The 20,601-nt window shown below is 39.8% G+C and overlaps 3 protein-coding genes across 4 annotated transcripts; 1 reads left to right on the top strand and 2 right to left on the bottom strand.

The window, feature by feature from the left end:
- Window positions 1-786: 786 nt before the first annotated feature.
- On the bottom strand, window positions 787-4,410 carry LOC119883605 (histone H3.3A). Its single transcript, XM_038694348.1, has 4 exons — window positions 4,258-4,410; window positions 3,174-3,317; window positions 2,737-2,890; window positions 787-2,368 (listed from the first exon to the last, which is right to left on the bottom strand). Exons 2-4 carry the CDS (start codon window positions 3,299-3,301, stop codon window positions 2,240-2,242), a joined length of 411 nt encoding a protein of 136 aa, XP_038550276.1. The 5' UTR covers window positions 3,302-3,317; window positions 4,258-4,410; the 3' UTR covers window positions 787-2,239.
- Window positions 4,411-5,303: 893 nt separating this feature from the next.
- On the bottom strand, window positions 5,304-8,142 carry h3f3b.1 (H3 histone, family 3B.1). Its single transcript, XM_038694347.1, has 4 exons — window positions 8,000-8,142; window positions 6,894-7,037; window positions 6,321-6,474; window positions 5,304-6,229 (listed from the first exon to the last, which is right to left on the bottom strand). Exons 2-4 carry the CDS (start codon window positions 7,019-7,021, stop codon window positions 6,101-6,103), a joined length of 411 nt encoding a protein of 136 aa, XP_038550275.1. The 5' UTR covers window positions 7,022-7,037; window positions 8,000-8,142; the 3' UTR covers window positions 5,304-6,100.
- A 10-nt stretch (window positions 8,143-8,152) lies between these two features.
- nop53 (NOP53 ribosome biogenesis factor) lies at window positions 8,153-19,076 on the top strand. 2 transcript variants are annotated; one of them, XM_038694346.1, is made up of 13 exons: window positions 8,153-8,356; window positions 8,624-8,895; window positions 10,123-10,199; window positions 10,321-10,420; window positions 11,566-11,768; window positions 12,573-12,628; window positions 12,791-12,886; window positions 13,062-13,163; window positions 13,269-13,427; window positions 16,748-16,923; window positions 18,150-18,216; window positions 18,627-18,703; window positions 18,833-19,076. In XM_038694346.1, the coding sequence occupies exons 2-13, from the start codon at window positions 8,690-8,692 to the stop codon at window positions 18,891-18,893; spliced, it is 1,380 nt and encodes a 459-aa protein (XP_038550274.1). In that variant the 5' UTR covers window positions 8,153-8,356; window positions 8,624-8,689; the 3' UTR covers window positions 18,894-19,076. The 2 variants fall into 2 exon arrangements, with proteins under 2 accessions (XP_038550274.1, XP_038550273.1); XM_038694345.1 differs by having other exon boundaries at window positions 10,318-10,420.
- The last annotated feature ends 1,525 nt before the right edge of the window (window positions 19,077-20,601 follow it).

Genomic DNA, 20,601 nt, shown 5'->3' with positions numbered 1-20,601 from the left:
CAAAACAAACAGCTCGGAGGGCTAACTACAAAACTGCACACATTCAAATTCACTAACCTAATAAAAATAATAATAGTGTCCAAATTCAAAAATGAGCAGTATGAAAGAGTTTTTAAGTTGACGTTACCAACACAAATATGGTCTTTTATTGCCATCTAGTGGTGTGACTGGCATCAGCGTTACATCAGGGCTCACAGGACTTTAATCTATGAAGGTTTCAGCTACAGAAGATACATCAGAAAGTATTTAAGAAAGGGTTACTGATCTAGGATTATAGTTATCTTATGGTAATAATGTGCTTTCATTTGAGTGGATTTTGACCATCTGGAAGATGTTCATGGCATGTGAACATATAAAGACATGTAGCATTTCTTCATTCAAGACGTGCTTAGTGAAGCTATCTGAATATAGAAATCCTCTACCAGCTTTTTTAACATTGAACACGATTCTTTGAGTTTTTGGTGCCTTTCCTGGGTTGTTTCTATTAAAATAAAATTTACTTGGTTTGCGTTTGACTCTCAAATCACTTTCCATAGAGGTATAAGCTTAGTGTCAGGGGTATTTCAGCTTTATTATGCACTGTTTGAATTGACTACTTTGTATGTACAACGCGGGTCCAAAGGTGATATATGACTGTTATTTACATCATCTTTCTCCATGCCAGGTCCATGGACCTGTTGTAACACTTCTCTTCACGGAAAATTATTATTATAATAATTATTTTTATAAAAGCGGGAATGATAAAACAGATTAAAGTGGAAGTGTATATACCACTGAGACATGGGATTGTGTGTAACATCCATTTATTACCACCTTATATGACAAATCTGGAAATTACAAACATTGTGTAATTGAGACATCATCCTCAACATTTCAACAAAAAAAAAAAAAAAAAAAGAGAAAAAAAATAAAATTGAGCAAAAAAATAAAAATTAAGTTAAAAGGGTGACGAGTCAACCTGAGACGGTATACAGACGATCAACTGATCCGGAGAAAAGAAAGCAATGGGGGGGGGGGACGTATACAGAAAACATGACCAGTATCATTTGTCATGCAACACTGATTTACATTACATTTTCACATTTTAATCAGTATCAGTCATTTGGTTTCTAAAAAAATCTTTTTTCACACTTTGAGAGCTTTTGGTTTTGGAGAACATTATAAACCAAGATGAACCTTTGTTAATAAAAAGGTTCTTTATTAGAAAATGAGCCACTACTAAAAAAGGGATCTCTGACACCATACTTGAGCTCTCAAGCTTTGGCTTTAAATAATTAGATGAAACCAATTTCAACACCACAAAAACAGGTGAGGCGAAACTCTTCTGTCAGTTAGGAAAAGTGTGTCTACAAGAGGATCAAACTTTGGTGCCAAAGCAAGTCAGTAGCTTTACATTTCAGTAGAAAAATCTGTTTAAATCTGTTTTTTTTTTTTTGTTCTCTGTAGGTGTTTTAATCTGATTTATCCCCCCATCTCCATGTCATCCACAAATAGTTTAAAGTGAAAAAAAAAAAAATTAAAAATCCTGTGCATGAGACTTATTTGGAAGGAAATAAAAACCCTAACATAGACAGATGACAGCAATGATCAATAAGGTAATCATAAATCAACTTTTCCAAAGATGCTGATGGATTGTATACAATTTGCTGTGGTGATCAGAGCCAACACTCATGCAGACACATACAGGGACAGAAAATCCAGCCTCGGCCTTCATGAGAAGAGACCAACACTGTCGTCTCTGCACATATCAGAACGAAGCCAGCAGAGGATAGAAAGCAGGAGGAGAGGACCAGGCAAGTTCTTCTAGCACCCTGCTGCAGAAAAGAGACTAGAGTCCCCCAGCAGACAAATACCCATCCTCTCCTCCTGTCTGTCCCTCCTAAATTTGCATTGTTCTAGGCCTTGTTTTTTTCCTTATACTATCCACAAATCACCCTCTCCCCCACACAGTCAGGTCAGAAACATTGCAAAATAGGAGCCGTGTGCTTAAGGAGATCTCATCACCAAAGAGTCGGTACATGCACAAAAAGAGAGTACCCTAGAAGTCTGCTGCCAAGAGCACTAAGAAAACCACGACTATACACTGTATCCATAATATAATCAGTTTTCCTCTACACACTACTAACACAGGGAGGGAGAGAGGGAGGGAGAAGGTGAGGGGCTAAGGAGGGCGAGACAGACTGGTGAAGGAAGGGCAGGAAGAGGTGAAAAGGAGAAAGACCAAGAGAAGGAGAAACGTTTAAGCGCGTTCCCCACGGATACGACGTGCCAGCTGGATGTCTTTGGGCATGATGGTGACACGCTTGGCGTGGATGGCGCACAGGTTGGTGTCCTCAAACAGACCCACAAGGTAGGCCTCGCTAGCCTCCTGCAGAGAAGGAAATGCAACAGTTGTCAGTAGAGCTAAAATGACTGGCTGATCAAGTGATTGATCACTTTTGGCTTTGGTAACTTTAATATGGGTGACTGTAGATAGTTGTTGCAATTTTAGACTAATTTAACACCAAAGATATGTACAGTGACGTCTTTATTAGACCTGCTTATAGAGACATGCATTTGGACAATCTGTATATATATGTATGTACAGTAAAAGTACTTTACTGCTGCTCTCATCTGAACTTTAAAAATTGTCCAGCCTTTACTATATCATTCACATACACTTAAGTTTACATTTAGGATTCTTTAATTAAAGATCCAGCGTTAAGTGCCTAGTGTGGATCTGATTATAATGCAGACCTGTAGAGCTCCGATGGCTGCGCTCTGAAAACGCAGATCCGTCTTGAAGTCCTGGGCGATTTCTCTCACCAGGCGCTGGAAGGGCAGCTTGCGGATCAGCAGCTCGGTAGACTTCTGATAACGACGGATCTCACGCAGAGCCACAGTACCAGGCCTTCACAATACATAAAAAATGTTATGTGCTGAGGATATGGGAAGAATATGTTTTTTGTATCAAATACATCAATGTCAAACAACACAAAGCAGGATACCTATAGCTGGTTTAGTTAAAGTTTATAATCAAAGGTCTGAGCATTTCTTTTTGTACTCCTTTGTGTTCTAGAAACATTTTAATGTTATTTTCACCATATAAGTTTTTCACTATATGGTTTAGGATTTCTGTCTGACCCAAAACACAGTGAAAACACTTATCTGGGAGCTGTTATTGCCTGTCTCACCTGTAACGATGGGGCTTCTTGACACCACCAGTAGAAGGGGCGCTTTTGCGAGCAGCCTTTGTGGCCAGCTGTTTACGGGGGGCTTTGCCTCCAGTGGACTTACGGGCAGTCTGCTTGGTACGGGCCATGGCTACTAAAGATCACCTACAGAAGACAGATAAATAAAGAACACAACATGCTCCATGGTCAAGAGTTCTCCTTGTAAGTATTCTCCTGATTTCTTGTACAAATGCTTTAACTGCACCAATAATGCGAACATGCTAACAGACAAGTAAAATATTAGTTCATTACTGTTTTTTTTTGGTTTGATACTTCTGCACTTGAGGTGAAACCACTGTTGTTGAAGACACTTCCTAAATACAGATTATTAGCCCTCTCAACGCCACTTATGCTCAAGATACATTTTGTATTATATAGTTTAAAAAACTGCAACAGGCAACTTAAAATAAGTTAACTTTTTGGGTAAATAAACATACAAGACATTCCCTATCACTATCAGCCCGACACACATCAATCAAAGATGAACGACGATTCTATTGGCTAGCAAACCAAACGGTTTCTAAAAATATAACCTATGAGCCAATCAGTATGCAGAATCTTCGAAGTAGGCGGGCTCTACAGCTGCCTTCCACTCCTGTTGCTAGGTCCGCCTACCCCGCTCTGATGATGGCGGCGGTTCGATGCGCAAACGGGATAAAGACCCAGGGCAGAAGAGCAAAGGAGTAGCACATAAACAACTTCAGTTTTACAAATAACCGCTGTTCCAGTCTATCGGGAAATGAGAGAACAACACAGAAAACATTTCAAGGAACTCATACGTACACATAGCAGAGCTGAAAGGTCCCTAACGGCTGCGTAGGACCGAGCTGAACCGGCGCATAATTTGAAACAGAATTTCCCCTGATCTGAACGGCTGCAGTAAAGACTGCATTTCACCGTCGTTTCGACAGCCGTGTTTGTTATTTTCTCACACGACAAAATTAGAGGTTTTTCATAGTTATATGTGCCTACAAATTACAAAAAAAATCAACTTAAAAATACAAAGTTCATTCACAGACACAGTGGCATATTTCGAGAGGCTTACCTAGGGGGAAAGTGAGTATAAGTCGTGAGAAATGTTTCGCTTGTCTCTATTTTCTTCTTCGTATCCACAATGGGAAGCAGCGTCCAGCGGGAAAATGGCCGCCGCGTCAATCATCTGTCCCACAATGCAACAGCGTTCACAACATTTCTGTGGTCACTCTTATGAGTTTGGCGCTGGTCAACATGCGGTAATTACTTTGACTGCGTTTTATTGATATTTAGGGAACAGGTCGGCGCTTTAAATCGTGACCAGTTGACGAGGAATTACTAGGTGTTGCTGCTGTTAGAAGAGTTCAGCCGTTATCTGGACTCAAACCGAAAGTTTGATATTTTGCATTTAAAAGTTAGTCGTACGTTTTAGTGTTTTTCAAATGCGGATTGAAAGCGCTGTAATTGATCACAATCAATGTGACAAATCCTTAAAGTATGTTTAGAAATTACTTTAAAAATCAAGAAACCACCCCGTACATCGTCAAGGCTGATTGTTCATCTGTAACGTTACATGTCTTTTTTTTTTTTTTTAAAGATACCCCAAAAAAGTAAGTTTGTCTCGGGAAAAAGTTCTTTTGGATTCAATTTACAATAAAAAGGGTTTCAGTGAAAGTTTCCCCCTGGATTTTATTTAAATATCAGAATGAAATGCTCATTATTACCTCAGCTACATTATGCAATTGAAACTTTTTGGTATATAGCATTTATCTATAGGATGAGTGAAAATAGAAATGTACTACATGTGTGCATAAGAATGTGAAGTAGGGCTACAACTATTAGTTGTTTAGTGAAAAATGTCCATCACAATTTCCTAAAGTCCACAGTGACTTCCAATTGCTTGTTTCGGATGTCCAACAGCCCAAAACTCAAAGAACGTTAATTTATGCTCACAACAAAAAATCCTCATAAATGAGAAGTTGGGATTGTGGAATGTTTTTACACATTTTCTTGGAAAATGACAGGAGAATAACAAAGTTGTTGCAGATTAATTTTCTGTCCAACTGTTTCAGCTCACATTTGAAAAGTATTTTAGTGTTGATAATCACTCACAGCTGATTTAACCACAAGAATCTGTTTATTATGTTTGTGTTTGAATTCCGGAGTACAAATATTTTTCTTTCAAAAATGGCTGAAACCATAAATCAAAGACACAGTAGAAATAAAATTAGGTTACCATATCAACCTGAGAGAGGAACAAAAAGTCAAAACATTACCTGGACATAATAACGTGGCTGAAAACTCAAAATACGATCAACATAGGTCTGCTACATATATGCCGCTTGTAATCTGCCAAAAATGCAGTGTCATCATAGCACAACGACGTTTCTAATTGACAACCAGAATCTGACTTTTGTATTTTGATACATTAAACAGTAGAAATACACCATTATTGTAAAAAAGAAAAATCACTACTTTTACAACAAATTTCTATTCTTTTTTTTTAAAGAGAAGAAAAAAAATCAGAAGACCCATTATATCAATGTATATGTCCGTCTGAAGATGAAGATGTCTCAACCTTAATGCTATTTTTTATGCTCAATTCACATCACACTATTATTGGCTTGCAAAAACACCTTTTTCATAGAGATAAGGCATTCCTTTGAGCTAGCAAGTTAGAAGTGAGTGAGTGTAATTCAGAGTGCTTCAAAGTTTCAAACATACATGAAGATATCTCTAAGGAAACTGCTACTAGTAGCACCAAAGAAGACATGATCACACATTTTACGGTTATCACAATCATATGATATATATAGAACCTCAAACCAAACTACTAATTAAGTATAGAGGCAGGAAAGGGATAGAAAGAGTGGTGAAGGGACAAGAGGACAGCGTATAACAAATAAGAAAACATTTTAAGCGCGTTCCCCACGGATGCGACGTGCCAGCTGGATGTCTTTGGGCATGATGGTGACACGCTTGGCGTGGATGGCGCACAGGTTGGTGTCCTCAAACAGACCCACCAGGTAGGCCTCGCTAGCCTCCTGCAGATGGCAGAGTCAAAGCATTGGTGTTTAGTTGGACTGATGAAACATGCTATTAGGTTAACAATTTTCTACAGTGGCCGCTGCTGACCTGCAGAGCTCCGATGGCTGCGCTCTGGAAACGCAGATCTGTCTTGAAGTCCTGAGCGATTTCTCTCACCAGGCGCTGGAAGGGCAGCTTGCGGATCAGCAGTTCAGTGGACTTCTGATAACGACGGATCTCACGCAGAGCCACAGTACCAGGCCTGGAGAGGAGACGCACACACTAACATGAGCAAAATTTTAAATTGAATTCAACAGAACACTTTTTCATCTTTGCACCTCGGCATATTGTAAGTAGTCTTTGACTACTTGTAGGAGTCTGAGAGAGTCCAGGGTAAAGAATCAGCTCCACTCAAGAGAGGCTTTCTCCACATAACGGTCCAAAATGCACCATATACACAGACTGTGTTTTGTAACAAAGTTTGCTAATAGAGTAATTAGTACATTAGTAGTGCATTAATAAGAGAACTAAAATATGTCCCCAAAGAGTTTCCTGTGAGCTGGAGGAAAACTACTGAATCCATCTGTAAGTCAGTTGAGTTTTAGGTTAAATCCACATATGTACAGCCTCTTGTGTTGTTTATCTTTCCAGCAATAACAGAAGAACAATGTGAGCTCTCACCTGTAACGATGGGGCTTCTTGACACCACCAGTAGAAGGGGCACTCTTACGAGCAGCCTTTGTGGCCAGCTGTTTACGTGGGGCTTTGCCTCCAGTGGACTTACGGGCAGTCTGCTTGGTACGGGCCATGGCTAATAAAGATCACCTGAGGGCACATTACAAAGTTTGCTTTGGTAAAGTAACTACAAAGCATTTTGAGGCACATGTGCAACGGAAAAGTTTAAGGGTACAGGATATAAAGGATAAAAATGTAATTTTTCAGTTGTTTACAATTGTTTACAATACAATTGTGTTTTAGACCTTTACATCAACATCACAGACTCTACTCTTCAGTTAGAGTGAGTTACACAAAACAAATCCGCATCAGTAGCCTCCGTTTTTTCAAGTTATATCCCAGGCAGCTTATGCAATGACTGTAGTAAGGAGGACAGCGAAAGCATCGAATCGTAGCAGACCTCTTTATAGTGTGGACCAATCACCTTCCGAATACGAGCCCGTGGGGCGGGATGTTGTGAACCCCTCGACCAATCACAGCAAGGTGACTGCCCGACAACACCCGCCCCTTGCGCATTGAACGTGGGTTTGTTCGCTTCTTCACAGGGTGCTCTCCGGCTGCGCACAAGCCTTGATTTTTTATTCAGAATGAGCTATTTTGAAGGAAACGAGGCGACACCGCCCGCACCAGCTGTCCGGAGTCCGCAAACGAGCACACCTAAAGATGATGGCTGGCTGCTGGCTAGAAGAATGTAAACGGGAAGGAAAAATCGTTGTAGTAAACGATGACGGTGATGATAAAAACGACGGAAGAATATAAAAACCGCGGCATGAAACTGGAATATACTTTTTGAAAATGACACTAGACATGTCAGGGGATCAATTGATGAACAATATTTTGTCAGATGACCCCTCAATTTAGGCGCATTTCCGAGTCAAATTCGAGCAGATCACGAATGCCTTTTAGGTCCCCGACTCCCCGAGCTGGCAGATAATAGCTCGGCTGCTCTGCGTTTTCTTTTTCACCGAAAATAAACGAAAATACACGTCCATCAGACAACTAACATGACATTAAATGATAGATTAGAGTTTTATTGAAACGGTGATACTTACCTTTGAAAACTTAGTGAAAGATTGCGGCTTAAAAATGGGAATTTATTGTTGAGTCTCTAAAGCGTTGTTCTCGCAATAAAACGAAGAGGGCAAAAAAAAGGAAAAAGAACATAGGAGAGCAACAGGAGACACGTTTCCCATGATGCATTTGGGACAAAACACATTACATACATGCAGCAACATGATAAGCAAGTGCATGACCACACTCACGTGCAATGTCGTGAGTTTATCTGAATCTTGATTATTGACAGTTTTGTTAGTTTGGGTGATTAGTATTATTAGTGTTTTATTAAATATATTTTACCTGGAAAGAAAAAGGCAATTAAAGCACTCTCAATATTGGAGTGAGAATATAAAGTGAGTGGCATTTAGTAACGTTACTTTTATCTTTAAACACAATTTTCACGTTTTTTATTTTATTTAGTATGCAATTTAATATAAAGATTATAATTAAAACCAATCTATAAATACTCTTGTTATGACTATCACAAAACTATGTTAATGTACTCATTGTGTTGTAAATAAAAATAATTATAGCCTTATAAAATATGATACTATGAAACAAAACCCCACAAGTTTAAACTTTTATTTACATTTATAGCATTGACTGTATCTGTCCTACAGGGGGCGCCACCACCTTCACTCCGCCACAAAAGAAGAAGGAACGTGTTTCTCTCTCAATCTCCCAACATGGCGGCGGCCAGGAGGTTGAAACGCGTGGCTGCTTCACAGCCAGGTTTTCTAAATTTTAAGTCCTCTTCAGACACTTCAGACCCGGCCAGTAGTCGGAGGAAACGTGTGAACAAGAACAAGAAAAAGAACTGGAACAAACACAGCGACATAAACGATGTAGATGCGTTTTTAGAAGACGTCCGACACCAGGAGAGGACCACAGGGTGAGTTTAGCTACGTTTCCATATGCGGGGAGCACGAACAGTGAGGTACCGATGAAGTTAACGTTAAACCAAAACCCAAAACACGTGTCCACCACGAGGTTATTTGTGATACAGGACATTTTGTGGACGTTTTACAGGTTTATGTTCAAATGTTGGCTGTATCTTTTTAGTTTGGCCAGTCCTGTTTTGTTATGGCATTTTATTAACGTTACTCCCCCTTTTGATGGAGACAGTGTCGCAGTATCCAGCTTGGTGAAATAAATTCCAGGAAATTCAAGTTTATTTGCCAAACAACAAGTCTAGTCAACTAGTGCTGAAGGCCCAATGTGCTGTGGACGGCTTGTTGCCTGTAAAAGACTCCATTGTGTTTCACATGAATGCCACAAATTGTGAAATTCATGTCAGGCCATTTGTTTTGTTTTTTTATTTTAATTTAGAATTGAAGAGAGTACCAGTACAAACTGCTGAAATGATTATTCAGTTAGTTGATGACTGTCGATTAACCATTCAAACCTTTTATCAAGCAAACATTAAAACCATGTGCAGGTTCCAGATCCCAAATATGGGGATTTGATGCTTTTGTTTCTTACGTATCATTGTAAATTGAATATCTTGGAGATTTGGTAGGGCTGGGCGATATTGTATGTGCTGTGGACGGCTTGTTGCCTGTAAAAGACTCCATTGTGTTTCACATGAATGCCACAAATTGTGAAATTCATGTCAGGCCATTTGTTTTGTTTTTTTATTTTAATTTAGAATTGAAGAGAGTACCAGTACAAACTGCTGAAATGATTATTCAGTTAGTTGATGACTGTCGATTAACCATTCAAACCTTTTATCAAGCAAACATTAAAACCATGTGCAGGTTCCAGATCCCAAATATGGGGATTTGATGCTTTTGTTTCTTACGTATCATTGTAAATTGAATATCTTGGAGATTTGGTAGGGCTGGGCGATATTGTATTGCAATAACTGTTATTGTTTTATTATCCAGCCCTAGGATTTGGACTATTGGCCGGACCAAACAAGCTATTTAAAGATGTCACATTGGTCTCTTGGAACTTATCATTGGCATTTTATTTTACTATCTTGTTTTATACAATAAATGGTTAGTCATTTACTTGAAAACAGATAAATTGATCATGAGAATCATTGTTGTTAGATGAAACGTTGGAAAAAGCAGTTTCTAGTCTAAATTAAACATGATGTGATCTTTATATATTTCAGAGGTCTGCTGTCTGAGAAGTCAGATGACAGTTTGTTCTTTTTGGATGTTGGGCCTCCAAAGAAAGCTGAACAGAAAGGTAAATATGCAATTGAGTAGAAATTTACATGAGCAACTTATCATTTTGATAGTTGTTTTTCTCAAAATTGCATATATAAATGTGTGCCTGAATCAAAATAATCTCTTTCTCTGTGAAGTAGCAGAGCCTGTCGAGGGGAGGAAGCGGAAAGGGAAGGCGTCACGTCCTCTGAGGATAGACTTGATCCTGCAGCATGATTCCCTCGTTCCACCACCTAAAGAGTCAGTCTCCATCATGGCCCTTTGTGCTTTACTATTCTTCTGTGGCTAAATTCAGCATCCTTAACTATCAAGACACTGTCAAGAGAAAAAGAACATTAACATTTTTGCCATTTTTTTTTACCACTGCATAAATTAAATAGTCAAAATGTGCTTTTTACTCAGTGTTTCCAACAGGATTTGGAGAGACTATGGTGGGTGGGTCCGAGGCCCGAGATGGTCCAGTAAAGTAAATTACATGTGTCCATTTACTTTTAATGTATCCTCGCACTAAATTAATCAACTCTGACCCAATTTGATAAATAATGTTGTATGTGGTTCTCGTATCGCGTAACATGAAGACTTCATGGCCTCTCTTCAGATAGGACTCTCAAACTGCAACACATGTCTTTGTAAAGAGAGGAAATGACAGGATAAAGTTGCTAACCTGCCTGTCAGCTCGTTCTGGTCCATTTCAGTTACCATAAAGGCTTGAATACTCCAAATGTAGGTGCGGCTAGCTTAATCGTCTTCTCAAAGCGGTTCAGATCGTTTGTTGCCTTTCCTTAGAAGTCAGCCATAGATGGAGTGGATGTGCTAGGAGACAATACAACAGAATTTTTGCGTCTTTCTCTGACACTTTAAAATGCTTCCACACTGCTGATATGTCAACGTAATTGTTCGGTAAAAATTAATCAGTCTTTTGACTTATTAGTGCTTTTTGTGATGTTTTTGGCCGATTAATTTCGGTGGCAGAACATTCGGTGCATCCCTACCAGCTACCAAAACAAAGAACAGATAAGCTCTGACACGTCGCCGTTGTTGTCTGTAAAGGTTCATGTTGTTTTTGGAGCGACCTTGTATGTGTCTGTTAAATCAGAGCATTTAAAAAAATATATTTAAAAATCAGCCTGGTATTTGTTTATTTTAATGTTGTTGCCCGCTGATGATCCCATCCTTGCGCTCCCAGTATTTCCTTCATGGGAATGTGAAGAGAACCCACAGGAGCTCAGGAGACTGTTGTGTAAATGGTGTCCTGGGATCTGAGGATATGCAAACATGCATCATGAAGTAGTGTCAAATCAAACAGGCCTAAACATCTAGTGTGGTAGTTGCTGCTTTTGCTCCTCTTCATCATATTGGCTGTTTCCTTTACCTCCTCCTTTCAGTGTGCTGGCCTATCAGCAACCTAATGCCAAGAAACTCCGTCGCATTGCCCAGAAGGCCGAGCAGCTGGCAGCCAAAGGTGTGGTGCCACGGAGACAGAAACAGCTGCTGACCAGACGGCCGGTCAACAGGGCGACCAAGAAGGCAGTGACAGAGGCCAACAACAACCCAGACAGAGACTTTTACGACATATGGGGACAAGAGTGTGAGTTTGAGTTTGTGCTGTGTGTGTTTGTATCCGTCTATCCAGTGATGATCGCATCCTTGCGCTCCCAGTATTTCCTTCATGGGAATGTGAAGACCAACATGGAGCTCAGACAACCGTTGGTTTAACGGTCATCTGGGATCTGAGGATACTCATGAACATCTATTTAGTTAATGCTAAGATTCAAATGTCAAAATAGAGATGTTGGTAATAAATTGTTAATCATTGTTAAGAATTTGATAAAGGATATTAACCTAAAAAATGTTGGACCATGGGCTCCCATGTGGGAGTTGGTCTAAACCTAAGCTGCATTTATCATATAGTTGGGATAAGTGTACAGTATGCTCCATAAGCAAATGTTATCAGAACCTGAGATGTGGGGCAAGTGAACAAATATTTGAGTTCTTCAGCTCAACTAAGACTCTTGTGTCTGCCAGCTGAGGGTGATCAGGGGAATCCAAAAGAGGAAGCCACCAGGGTTCTAGTTTATTTTCTGAAATGGTGGATGCTTGCCCATTTGCAGTGTCCAGTGCCGTACACGGGGCCTGTGAAATGTCCATTTAGGTCACCACAACTAAAATGTGTTAGCATAGTCACACTCCTTAATTGTAAAGACCAATCTTTCTGCCAGCTGTACTACCTAAAAACCTGACAACATGCAGTAATCTGGACTGATCGTAGATGTGCAACTACATTATTCTGAAAATGTGGACTTAAACTAAGGTTTGCTGCCAAGTTCCGATCAGCTGTCTTTAGTACATGTAGGTACTCATATATTGGTCATACATTTTCTTTTTAATGTAGCCAAAGATGCAGCTGACCCCTGGTACCTTCAGCAGACGGGCAAGCAGCGTGTTAAGGTAAGACTTGTTGTTGTTGTGAGAGATGTAAGTGACTGGTTACAAAGTAAACATCAACCTGCAGTTCGATTTCCTGAGCCAGAGACTAATATTTCATAGATGTAATATATTATGTGTGGCGGTTTGAGTTTGACTAATGTGGCTGCATCACTGTTTTGTCAGCGTCCAGAGAAGTTGAATGAGAAGCCATCCGTGCTTCCTGCTGTGGAGGTGATCGCTCCCGGAGGATCCTACAACCCAGACTTCTTCTCCCATCAGGTAAGTCACGACTCTACAGGCTTACTAATAGCTGCAGCTCATTTATGCAGATTTATCTTATGATAAAAGTTGTTTTTAAAATTTCAAAAACAATAACCTGTTGTTCAGCATTTATCTTGTTACAATGACCTGCGCTGGCTGTTAATCGGTCACCTCCCTCTCTCTGTGAACCCAGGCCTTGCTGCTGGAGGCCCATGAGGTGGAGGTCAAGAAACAAAAGGAAGAAGACAAAATAGCAAAACAGCTGGCTGTCAACAGAGAAGACACAGCAACAGAGGTACAGATGATTATTCCAGCTTGTCCATCAGATTTAGTTTATTCTTAATGCTGTGGAAGTTCAGATCTGTGATTTTTATCTAACATGTGTTTGTGTGTCCTGCAGGAGACAGTTTTCAGAGAGCAGGTGGAAGGCCTGGTAGAAGAAGAGAATGAAGAAGAGGCTCCTAATGAGGAAGAGGAGGATGTGGCAGTGGGAGCCATCTCGCTGGCATTGAAGAAGACTGAGAGACAGAGGAAGAAAGAGAGGGCAGACAAAATTAAGGTACATGCTTGATATTTTGAAGACGTTTACTTCAGAAACGCTTCAGTTCAGTAATTTCTACTATACAAGTACTCCTACACATTCATAGGCACGTTTAAACTGTTCATGTCAAAGAGCAATGGTGTGATGGCAGCTGTGAATACAGGCACCACTTCATTGATCCATCATTCCATGTAATGGAATGTATCTGGTAAATGCGTTGTAGCTTTTAATTTAAAACAGATAATAATATTAATAATCTTTATTTGTAGAGCACTTTTCAAAAACAAGTTACAATGTGCTTTAACAAGTGTAAAGACAATAATACCCAAAAGACAATAATACAAAAACAATACAAGATAAAAGCAAGAAAACATTGAAAAGACTAAAATACACGTTTAAGATAAATATAAAATTAGTAAAATACAATAAAATAAAAGGGATAAAATAAAGTCAAATAAGATCGGGAAAGGCTCTCCTATAAAAGTATGTTTTAAGAAGGGACTTAAGAGTTCACTGACTCAGCTGACCTGATTTCCTCGGGCAGGCTGTTCCAGAGCCTCGGGGCCCTGACAGCAAACGCTCTGTCCCCTTTAGTTTTCAGTCGAGACTCTGGAACAGAGAACAGACCTCTGCCCGAGGATCTCAAGGTACGTGCTGGTGTGGATGAGACTAAAAGGTCAGAAATATAACAAGGCGAGAGGCCATGAAGAGCTTTAAAAGTGATCAATAGAATTTTAAAATCAATTCTAAAACATACTGGGAGCCAGTGTAATGAAGCTAAAATAGGAGTAATGTGGTCATATTTCTTTGTTCTGGTTAAAAGCCTGGCAGCTGAGTTCTGGACAGTCTGGAGTCGATCAATAGATTTTTGGGTTGCAATAATCAGGCGTGATGAGATGAAGGCGTGTAAAATGGTCTCAGTGTCCTTAAAAGTTAACATAGATTGAATTTTTGCTCTATTTAAAAAGTTGATAAAAACATGATTGAGCAAGCTTTGTGGTGTGCTGCTCGAAATTTAAATTACTATCAAACCAAACACCAAGGTTCTTTGCCACAGGCTTAATGTGATTTACTAGGGAACCAGCAGATGGCAGTATTGTTTTGCCATCTGCTGGGACCCGATGACCAGGATTTCTGTTTTGTCTGATTCAGCTGGAGGAAATTATTTGACATCCATTTTTTAACTTCACAAAGGCAGTTGTTAAGTGAACTCAGCATTCCAGGGACTGTGGATCTGACACAAGTATATTTGTGTGTCATCAGCATAAATATGAAAAGAAATGCCATGTTTATGGATAATATGTCCAAGGTGAAGCAGATACAAGGAAAAGACCGACCCCTGAGGCACACCATATTTAACTGGACGAAGAGACATAGTTGTTTACAGATACGCAAAACCTCTTATTTGACAGGTAGGATGAAAACCATTCTAGGGCAGTACCAGAGTTACCCCACCCAGCGCCTCAGTCTGTCTAACATGATGTTGTGATCAATGGTGTCAAAAGCAGCGCTAAGGTCCAGGAGTACAAGGACTGAGTACATTCCTTCATCAGCAGACATTAAAAGGTCATTGGTGACTTTAAGCAGGGCAGTCTCAGTGCTGTGGTACTTCCTGAAACCAGACTGAAACTTTTCAAATAATTTATTTGAAAAGTTAGATATTCAGGGTTTTTCCTGGCTCTAAATGAGGCAGAGGTGGTGACATCCCTATCCGACCACACAGCACGTGTACAAACTGGCTCAAGCAAACTCTTTTTACCAGCAATGTGTTTTAAGAGTTAATTATATATCATATTATTATGATTGAAGAAAATGGTAATTATCATATTAATTCATATTTTTATTTAAATATAGTTGATTCTTTCAGCGCTTGCATTTGACCGGGATGCTACAACCTGTGTCTCAGTGATTTGTCTAGTCTGACATCCTCTATGCTTTTCTGCCATTCCCTGTGTATGTTTTGCAGTGGCAAGGTGTTTAATAGACGGTTTGTTTTTATGTCCGACCACAAAACTGCACGTTTGGCAAAACTTAAAGATCTGGATCCTGTTTTTCACGGTCCTTGGCTTTTATTTTTGTAGGCAAGTGTGAGACGTATGTATGCGTCTTATAAACGAGAAAGTGAGTTTGCTGACATATGACAACGTTCTGCGGGAAACGGCGATGAAAAACTGCTAAAAGTCACGCTGAATTCACTGGGATTTGTTGAATTTGTTTTAATAGTTGAGATCGCAACATCTTGGAGGGACTGTAAAAACAAATAATGGCCTGACGGCATGATCAATGATGAGTTGGGCCGTAACAGGAGGAGCATGGTGCTTGTGATTGGCGAGCAGGTCTGTCACACAAGAATGACAACGGAATGAATCTGTAACTGCACGACTGTTTCAAACGGGCCAAATGGGCTGTATTATTAACCTACATTTTAATGACTGTCTTCACGATTAGCTAATCATGTTTTTTTGATTTGAAAACGATTAATCGTTCAGCCATAGGTCCCAGTAATTTGTTCTGACGTGAACAACGTGACATGGTTAAGCTCTGTTTGAGACTGAGAACATGACTATATACTGAATATTCTGCTGGCAAAATATTATTTATGTAGCTCTACTCCTGTTTTTGAGGGTGAGATGGGGCAGTTGTGAATGGGGCTTTTTCACCCCTGATGAGTTTGCATCTCTGTGATTATGATACGTCGGCGTAATGCTGCAACTGCACTTACAAATGACAGAGATTCACAAAGTGCAACGCTTGTTAGGAAACAGTGTTTGACATGAAAACGCCATCAGTTTTGTCAAGAGCTGGAGGCGGGATAAAATTTGATGGAGGCAGCCGTCTCATAATTCTGTATGCTGGAAAAATGTTAGATATTCACTTCACAACTCCTAAAGCAGGAAGTTGAAACGTGAAGAGAAGCACTTGAATAGAGATCTGAAACAATGAGTTGATTAATTGATTAGTCAATCAAAAGAGAAGCCACTATTTTGATTAGCAATTAATATTTTCAGTTTTCTTTCCGTCATTTTAGCAGAAATGCTCAACATTTACTGGTTCTAGCTTTTTTTTTACTTTTGTGTCATGTGTGACAAACTGCCAAGGCATTTTTAAACTTTTTTTAGAGACCTGTTTGGAATTGCAAAGCTTGTGTTTTTGTGTGTGGTTCTTAAAGAGCAAAATGTTTGATAACCTCATTTTTAGATGGATCCCCACATGAAACGATTCAAGATGAAACAGTGCAACTTGTGAAATTGTCAATTGCAAGTGCTCTCAAAAATTGCCATTTTGTCGTTGCTCTACTGACTATCTAACAATCTTCTTTCTTCCTCTTCCCATCTCAGGAGCAGCGGCGACTCGCCAACAGACGGAAGACTGGTCAACAGCAGCAGCTCTTCCAGCTTCGCTCCATAAAGGCCTCAATTAAACAGCAGGACCAGAAAACCAAGGACAGACAGACACAACGCAAGGCCAACCAGGAGGCCCAGAAAGCTCAACCCAGACGCCTCGGCAAACTCAAGTACACACCTAGCACTCTCCTCCCTCGTGTGAAAGGGCTCCTTCTGTGATTTAGTATTGCACTTTCATAAAGTTGAGGGACTCCCAAGAGACAGGTCTGCAAAATGGTCCAAACTAATATGGCAGAGGACATAATATCTTGACTTTTTAGGAGTCGAGCTCAAAAAACACTTGATCCTACGTTTCCCATAATGCAACAAAATAGGGCCTTTTATTTTATAAGGCCCTCCTTGCCTCCTCAATGTTCGCTTCTTTCAAACTCTGCACCTTCAGTTTGTAACGCAGGCTTTCTTTCTGAACCCCAAGACAAGCCTGAAAAGGTTTCTCAGACTTCAGAGCCATGTAAGCCATTATACAACTGTACTAGTAATATATGACCTCTCACAGGCTCTGTCATTAACTTGGCTACAGTATAGGGGTTAGGACACATTTAAACCGGTGTGATCTGGAATAATAAAACTCTTGGTCTTTTAAACCCTTTGCCCAGAAAGTGAGGTAAAAACTGTTAAATCCAGTTGCCGTGTCCTTAAACGCCACTAGAGGTCATTGTATCTGAGGTTTAACTTCAACCTACTGTGGTTTAAGAGGATTATCTACATTACTCTTAATGTGTCACAATAAGTTATAGAAACAAGTACAATATTAAATGCTTATAACTTGAAAGTGATCAAGGTCAAGCAATTTTCACAATTTATTTAGAGCTGTCAACATAAAGAAACATTTTTAGAAGTAGACTTAATTGTCAGAGCTGAGTTGCAGAATAAGATGTTAAATAATCATAAATTATAACAGAGCCAAACCACAAGATGGCTTTACAAGCAACTTCAAGAATCTGAACCTGAACTCTGCAAGGAGAGAGAAAGGCGTAGGATGTGGTTTAAACAAACGTATTTAAACTTGTTGACTTCTGCTACAGGAAATACAAGACAAGAATTAAGATAAAATATAAATTTTCCAGGAGTACATTTCACAACAGTGGGATTTGTGTAAATATTTACAAAATCTAAAAACATTATCAGTGTCTATAAAAGTTGAGAGTCAGAAATGATGTCATTGGGTTCGCATCAATTTTTGATGACAATTTTCACTGTACTTTTGCCACCTTTCCGTGATGACGACAAATGTGAAGTGCGTTCATTTTAATCTTTACCTCTGGCTACTTCAGTATTTGGGCAGTATGTGGATGGACCTATTTATGTTGTAAACATCTTGGTCCTTTATTTGCAGGTTTCAGGCTCAGGACATGGAGGTTCAGCTGAGCGACGAGCTGGCCGGCTCCCTGCGACGACTCAAGGTACTTCACCAGCTGTTGCAATGTTCGCTCGCTCATCCACGTTGACCTTTGCCAGTGAGGACGCAAAGTCTTTATCTGTAATGAGTTTTGGTTCATTTAGTTGGTGTATTATCTTCAGCACTCTGTATTGTCTTATTTTAAGCTTTATCCTATTCTCTAATACGGCGACGACCCACTTTTCCCCACAGGCATCATTACAGTTTCATATGGTCTAATTGCCAGTGGAAAATTCCCGGCCCTTCTCTTATCTCCCGCCATACTGAATAGTACTTAAATCAGCCTTTGTGGTGTGAACGGGATTTTATAATTTGGGTGGGAATTGAGTCAAAGCAGAGCGTCAATTGTCTCACATGGATTTGTCTGGTCTCGTCTCTCCTATCCCCACCTCTCGCAATGGCGTGACTCTGCAGCCAGAGGGCAGCGTCCTCAAGGACCGCTTCAAGAGTCTGCAGAAGAGGAACCTGATTGAACCAAGAGAAAGAGCCAAGTAAGGACTTCTGCCTCGCTCTTGCATAACATCTCATCGAAGGCTCACAGTGACGTACACATACATAAGGTGTATACTGATTAGAAATGTGTCTCTGACTCTCTTTTCCTGCCTTCCCCCATCTCTTAGGTTCAAGAGGAGGCACAAGCTGAAGTATGTGGAGAAAAGGGCTTTTAGAGAGATCACTTAGTGGCAACCCACAGACCACAGGAGCTGAACAACAGAAGCTGGGCAGCATTTAAAGCCCCAAATGCACCATAATGGAACTGTGTATATAAACTTTGTAACTGTTGAGGGGCCTGTTTCAGACGATTATAACTGCTAACAAATTAATGTCTCTTTAATGATATAAACTGAAATGAAGTGTTGGGTATGAGTGTGGTATATTTCCTGTGTGTTTTGATATCACTTTTCACGCTTGGATTCAGATAATTTCATTTCAGTGTGCGTTATATAATATGACCCCTATCAAGAAAAGGTTTTCTAAGGGTTTAAAGCATACAGCTGGGTGTCAGTATGTCACTGCTCTGCTGGTATACGAGTAAAGACTTGGAGCTTAGGTTAAAAACAGGGTCAACTCTCTGCTGCTGAGATATTGGTCAGGTTTATTTATGTCTATCAGGGAGCCTGATATTTTCCAAGTTTACTGCTACTTCAAACATGCAAATGTTTGTAATATATTCTAAATTTCTTTAAGGGTTGGCATTAAAATTACACATCAGTGGGGAATGTTTCATTAGACATTCAGTTTTAAAAAGAAATGTCCTCAGTATTCCAGCGGGATTTATCCTCAAGGTTGGTCAAAAGGTAAAAACTACAGTAGCTGAAACCTTCATTCAGTTTTTCTCGTATCTCTTGAGTTTCTGTGCATCTGCTTCTGATGCCATGACACCCATCAAAAAGTATGACACGGTGATTAAAACGTTAAGACCAGAGGCAACAGAAATGGAAAAATTTATGTTTTTAATCCCCATATTTAGTTAAATGGAGTTGAATGGAAGTAGATGTGTTTTTTTTTAATCTTGGGTTTGAACAAACCCCGACAGATGGGCTTGAGGAAGTTGGCATGTGATAATTGATTCAAACCCTCTGGCTTAAAACCCTAATTGCCTTCAGTGTCCTGCTGGTGTGAACAAGGACACGCATACACAGACACATTCGGTCCCATGGTGCCTGGAGCTACGCCAAAGCTCCTTATCCGTTAATCAGTGTGAAAATGTAATCTTTTACCTTCAGAGTCTGCAGAAGCCCCCAAACCACCTAGCTGTCTGAATCAGTTGACCCCCCCCCCCCCCCCCTTTCAAGACAAAGTGAGTAGTGGATCCTGGACCACCTCCACCTGAATTAACCTGCTGGCTCATAAAGCCCCAGTGTATCCCTAAGGAAACCCATCCATTACTTTGAACTAAATCCTTTAAGTAGAAAACTACCCTATAATACACAACTGTCTGTATTATGCTGTAGGTGAGGCTGATGGGAATGTAATTACATTCCAGATATTTGGTCCTGAATTAAATATATAACCCGATAATGGCCCCAAATTAAAAGTCAGGGTATCGCAAAAAGTTATTACAATTCATCCAGATTTACCAAATTTCATGAGTCCATCTGTTTGTGGCAGAGGCTTTTTATCCAAAACCACAAATGTAGGGTAGAAAAAATGGCAGCAAATCACCAAAGTCAATATGGTTCATCCTGTTGGGACCATTGATTGTACAAAATGTAATGGCAGTTTAATGGTAATCCGTCCAACAGTCTGGACCACAGTGGTGTCCTGTGGCTAAAAATTAAATGTATATATTTTTTGTATTAAGTGGTTAATTATGTTTTGATTATTTAGTGTATGTCATTTATAGTGAAAAATGTTGGCTGTACAGTGACCAGAGGTCATTTCCTCG

The sequence above is a fragment of the Micropterus salmoides genome, unplaced genomic scaffold, assembly GCF_014851395.1.
Source record: "Micropterus salmoides isolate LMB-PRFRI ecotype aquatic unplaced genomic scaffold, ASM1485139v1 Ms_hic_scaffold_3, whole genome shotgun sequence".
NCBI classification, from domain to species: Eukaryota; Metazoa; Chordata; class Actinopteri; order Centrarchiformes; family Centrarchidae; genus Micropterus; species Micropterus salmoides.
This window is presented reverse-complemented; position numbering and strand designations above follow the sequence as displayed.